Genomic DNA, 5,186 nt, shown 5'->3' on the forward strand with positions numbered 1-5,186 from the left:
AACATCCTTGTCAATCTTTTCTGAACCCTTTCAAATTTGTCTTTTCTATAATAGACACGGAAAACAAAATGTTTCACTGTACTTAGGTACATATGACAATAATTAATCAAGTAAATTTAATATTGAACACCAAGTTATTAGGTTATACAATCCTTAAAGGAGGGAGAGAGAGCTGGAGAGATAGCTTCATGAAGGAATCAAACAGCACAAGCAACTGAAGGTATTTGGCAGAATTATTAAAAATCACAAATGCTCAAGAAGCTGGAAATCATTCGCTGTGGATTATCTGAGACAGTTTTGTCAATGTGAAAATTGCTGTATGAGTAAAATTGTCAATTAAAAGCAAGCCTTGCTCAGTAAGGAGTGATGCTAACACAAATGCTTTAAATATGGTAATTCTACTCTAACACATAACTTCTGTCACTTTTTACACAGAAGAAAGTTTGTCCTGTATGGCTTAATACAGTCTCATCACCTGTGTGGCCATTAGACACCTGAAAAATAGGAGGCAATCTCATAATCCTGGCCTGATTGGCCCAGAAGGGTTCTATTACAGATTTGTTCTTCTGCTCAATCCGAAACACTCATGCATTCCAGCTCAGGCATTGATCAATAAATAAAATCAGTTAATAAATAAATAAATTAAATAAATGCATCAACCAATGACTATTCCAGGCAGGATGAGTACAGAGAGTGATGATCTTTGCATAGGCCCGGTCTCCAAGCAGATTTATGCTGGCTATTAATCCAGGAGAGTCACTGCGTAAATACTGTGGATGTGCATTGTAATTTGCAATATTGATCCAGATGGTGCTCATCTGGTTGCAGAGCTGCACTGGGTCATAAATACTCCAGCTACTAATGAATGTTGGTATTACTCCTGGTGTGAAAAATCATTTAGACTTGAAACGTTAACTTGCTGTCTCTCCACGGATGCTGCCTGATCCATGATCTCCAGCATTTGCTGTTTGCAATTGATCTGGGAAAGCTCCGGTTGTCACCGGAACTGTCTATCCATGTGTTAATCTGGGAGTTGCTCAGGTTGTTATAGATCTCCTCAACTTTTTGAACATTTGCTTTAGGCCAATTTGCTTTTATGAAAGACCTACATCAGTTTTCGCTAACAGAGGATTTTTGCTTTTATGAAAAAGCGTAGAGTGGCACCACTAAGCACTTTCCCCGGAAATGTATTTGGATGACCCTCTTCCTCTCCCTCTCCCTCCTCCACCCCAGTCTCTTGTACCTCCGACCACCCTGACCTCTGACTCAGCCTAACATACCATTATCATCACCAATTCTCAGGTTTCCAGTGTGCTCACTGTCTTCCCAATTCTGGTGAGTGGAACTACACTGTATGTACATTATTTCTACTTTATATAGGCTGTGTATTTATCATACCATCCTGCTTTTCCAAAATGTTAGTGTTATTTTAGGTTTTGTGTGTTATTTGGTATGATTTGGTAATTATTGTTTGGGGTCTGGGAATGCTGAATACTTTTTTCATATATAAATTAATGATAATTGTTTCTTCGCTTTACGCCATTTCGGCTGACTAAAGGTCTCACAGGAACGCTCGACTTGAAGATAGCGGGGAAGACCTGCACTGGGACAGATGCTCCAGTTGTTACTTCAGGAGTTCCTCCTGATGTCCCTCCGGTTGTTACTGGGACCGTGTGTCTCTCCGGTTGTTACTGGGTCCGTGTGTCCCTCCGGTTGTTACTGGGACCGTGTGTCTCTCCGGTTATTACTGGGACCGTGTGTCTCTCCGGTTATTACTGGGTCCGTGTGTCCCTCCGGTTGTTACTGGGACCGTGTGTCTCTCCGGTTATTACTGGGTCCGTGTGTCTCTCCGGTTGTTACTGGGTCCGTGTGTCTCTCCGGTTGTTACTGAGACCGTGTGTCCCTCCGGTTGTTACTGGGTCCGTGTGTCCCTCCGGTTGTTACTGGGACCGTGTGTCTCTCCGGTTGTTACTGGGACCGTGTGTCTCTCCGGTTGTTACTGGGTCCGTGTGTCTCTCCGGTTGTTACTGAGACCGTGTGTCCCTCCGGTTGTTACTGGGACCGTGTGTCTCTCCGGTTGTTACTGGGACCGTGTGTCTCTCCGGTTGTTACTGGGACCGTGTGTCTCTCCGGTTGTTACTGGGTCCGTGTGTCTCTCCGGTTATTACTGGGACCGTGTGTCTCTCCGGTTGTTACTGGGTCCGTGTGTCTCTCCGGTTATTACTGGGTCCGTGTGTCTCTCCGGTTGTTACTGGGACCGTGTGTCTCTCCGGTTGTTACTGGGTCCGTGTGTCTCTCCGGTTGTTACTGGGTCCGTGTGTCTCTCCGGTTATTACTGGGACCGTGTGTCTCTCCGGTTGTTACTGGGACCGTGTGTCTCTCCGGTTGTTACTGGGTCCGTGTGTCTCTCCGGTTGTTACTGAGACCGTGTGTCTCTCCGGTTGTTACTGGGACCGTGTGTCCCTCCGGTTGTTACTGGGTCTGTGTGTCCCTCCGGTTATTACTGGGTCTGTGTGTCCCTCCGGTTATTACTGAGACCGTGTGTCCCTCCGGTTATTACTGAGACCGTGTGTCTCTCCGGTTATTACTGGGACCGTGTGTCTCTCCGGTTATGACTGGGTCCGTGTGTCTCTCCGGTTATTACTGGGTCCGTGTGTCCCTCCGGTTGTTACTGGGTCCGTGTGTCTCTCCGGTTGTTACTGGGACCGTGTGTCTCTCCGGTTGTTACTGGGATCGTGTGTCTCTCCGGTTATTACTGGGTCCGTGTGTCTCTCCGGTTATTACTGGGTCCGTGTGTCCCTCCGGTTATTACTGGGTCCGTGTGTCTCTCCGGTTATTACTGGGTCCGTGTGTCCCTCCGGTTATTACTGGGTCCGTGTGTCTCTCCGGTTATTACTGGGTCCGTGTGTCCCTCCGGTTATTACTGGGTCCGTGTGTCCCTCCGGTTATTACTGGGACCGTGTGTCTCTCCGGTTATTACTGGGACCGTGTGTCTCTCCGGTTATTACTGGGTCCGTGTGTCCCTCCGGTTATTACTGAGACCGTGTGTCCCTCCGGTTATTACTGGGTCCGTGTGTCTCTCCGGTTATTACTGGGACCGTGTGTCCCTCCGGTTATTACTGGGACCGTGTGTCTCTCCGGTTATTACTGGGACCGTGTGTCCCTCCGGTTATTATTGGGTCCGTGTGTCTCTCCGGTTATTACTGGGTCCGTGTGTCTCTCCGGTTATTATTGGGTCCGTGTGTCTCTCCGGTTATTACTGGGTCCGTGTGTCTCTCCGGTTATTATTGGGTCCGTGTGTCTCTCCGGTTATTACTGGGTCCGTGTGTCTCTCCGGTTATTACTGGGTCCGTGTGTCTCTCCGGTTATTATTGGGTCCGTGTGTCTCTCCGGTTATTACTGGGTCCGTGTGTCTCTCCGGTTATTACTGGGACCGTGTGTCTCTCCGGTTATTACTGGGTCCGTGTGTCTCTCCGGTTATTACTGGGTCCGTGTGTCTCTCCGGTTATTACTGGGACCGTGTGTCTCTCCGGTTATTACTGGGACCGTGTGTCTCTCCGGTTATTACTGGGACCGTGTGTCTCTCCGGTTATTACTGGGTCCGTGTGTCTCTCCGGTTATTACTGGGTCCGTGTGTCCCTCCGGTTATTACTGGGACCGTGTGTCTCTCCGGTTATTACTGGGACCGTGTGTCTCTCCGGTTATTACTGGGTCCGTGTGTCCCTCCGGTTATTACTGAGACCGTGTGTCCCTCCGGTTATTACTGGGTCCGTGTGTCTCTCCGGTTATTACTGGGACCGTGTGTCCCTCCGGTTATTACTGGGACCGTGTGTCTCTCCGGTTATTACTGGGACCGTGTGTCCCTCCGGTTGTTACTGGGTCCGTGTGTCTCTCCGGTTGTTACTGAGACCGTGTGTCTCTCCGGTTGTTACTGGGTCCGTGTGTCCCTCCGGTTGTTACTGGGTCCGTGTGTCTCTCCGGTTGTTACTGGGACCGTGTGTCTCTCCGGTTGTTACTGGGACCGTGTGTCCCTCCGGTTATTACTGAGACAGTGTGTCCCTCCGGTTATTACTGAGACCGTGTGTCCCTCCGGTTATTATTGGGTCCGTGTGTCCCTCCGGTTATTACTGAGACCGTGTGTCCCTCCGGTTATTATTGGGTCCGTGTGTCCCTCCGGTTATTACTGAGACCGTGTGTCCCTCCGGTTATTATTGGGTCTGTGTCTCTCTGACCCGGTTTCGTCCTGAATCCGGATCCAGTTCACATCAATGAGCAAATACGGGAGCGGCCTGAATCTGGAGTCAGGCCTGTGCCGGTGAAGGTCCCCGGGCTCAGTTTGCTCCTGTCCCGGACCAGAATGGGCTGATTGCCGAATTGTCGGTACCACATGCTGTGGCTGCGGCCCAGGAAACTGTCGGGTCCGGGTCCCGGACCTGAGCCCAGCGTCCGCCGCTCCAGCTCCAGCTGCTGCTGCCTCCAGATCAGGAACGCAGTGTCTCGGTACCGGAGCCGGGCGTAGCCTTCAGACACGGCCTTATCGGCCAGCAGTGTCCGCCCGCGGGAGGCCCCGGCTCCACTCATTCCTCAGGCCGCCATCGAGAAGCCATGGCCATGGCGACGGTGACGGCGACCGCAACCAGGCCCCGCCCCCGAGAAACCATGGCAACACAGGCCCCGCTGTCGAGAAACCATGGCAACCCGGCCCCGCCTCCGAGTAGCCGTGGCCGCCCTGTCCCCGCCCCCGAGAAACCATGGCGACACCGACCCCGCCCCCGCGAATCCATGGCAGCCCCGCCCCCGAGAGGCCATGGCAGCCGCGCCCCCGAGAGGCCATGGCAGCCCCGCCCCCGAGAGGCCATGGCAGCCCCGCCCCCGAGAGGCCATGGCAGCCCCGCCCCCTAGTCGCCATGGCAGCCCCGCCCCCGAGAGGCCATGGCAGCCCCGCCCCCGCGAATCCATGACGACCCGGCCCCTCCCCCCGGACAGGCCGCCCCTGGAGGAGGCTCGTTGTGTTTCTCTCTGTAGGCGCGGCCCGGACCTGCTGAGATTTCCCAGCGATTTGTGTTTCTGACTCAAGATTTTCAGCACCCGCAGTGTTTTATTTTATTGAGGTTGAACTGAATTTAGATTGTGCCTAAAATTACCCGGGACAGTGTCGTCTGCTTTAAAACTGTGCAACAAACTTC

At 52.0% G+C, this 5,186-nt stretch overlaps 1 protein-coding gene across 1 annotated transcript; it reads right to left on the bottom strand.

Moving 5' to 3' along the window:
* Nucleotides 1-318: 318 nt before the first annotated feature.
* LOC140469532 (putative uncharacterized protein BRD3OS) lies at nucleotides 319-4,656 on the bottom strand. The gene has a single exon (XM_072566138.1). It carries the CDS (start codon nucleotides 4,579-4,581, stop codon nucleotides 4,261-4,263), a length of 321 nt encoding a protein of 106 aa, XP_072422239.1. The 5' UTR covers nucleotides 4,582-4,656; the 3' UTR covers nucleotides 319-4,260.
* Nucleotides 4,657-5,186: the final 530 nt, after the last annotated feature.

Source organism: Chiloscyllium punctatum, chromosome 49 (assembly GCF_047496795.1).
Source record: "Chiloscyllium punctatum isolate Juve2018m chromosome 49, sChiPun1.3, whole genome shotgun sequence".
In the NCBI taxonomy this organism is placed as follows: domain Eukaryota; kingdom Metazoa; phylum Chordata; class Chondrichthyes; order Orectolobiformes; family Hemiscylliidae; genus Chiloscyllium; species Chiloscyllium punctatum.

Coding starts and splice junctions, on each gene's coding strand:
- LOC140469532 (XM_072566138.1), bottom strand. CDS start 4,581: ATGAGTGGAGCCGGGGCCTCCCGCGGGCGGACACTGCTGGCCGATAAG.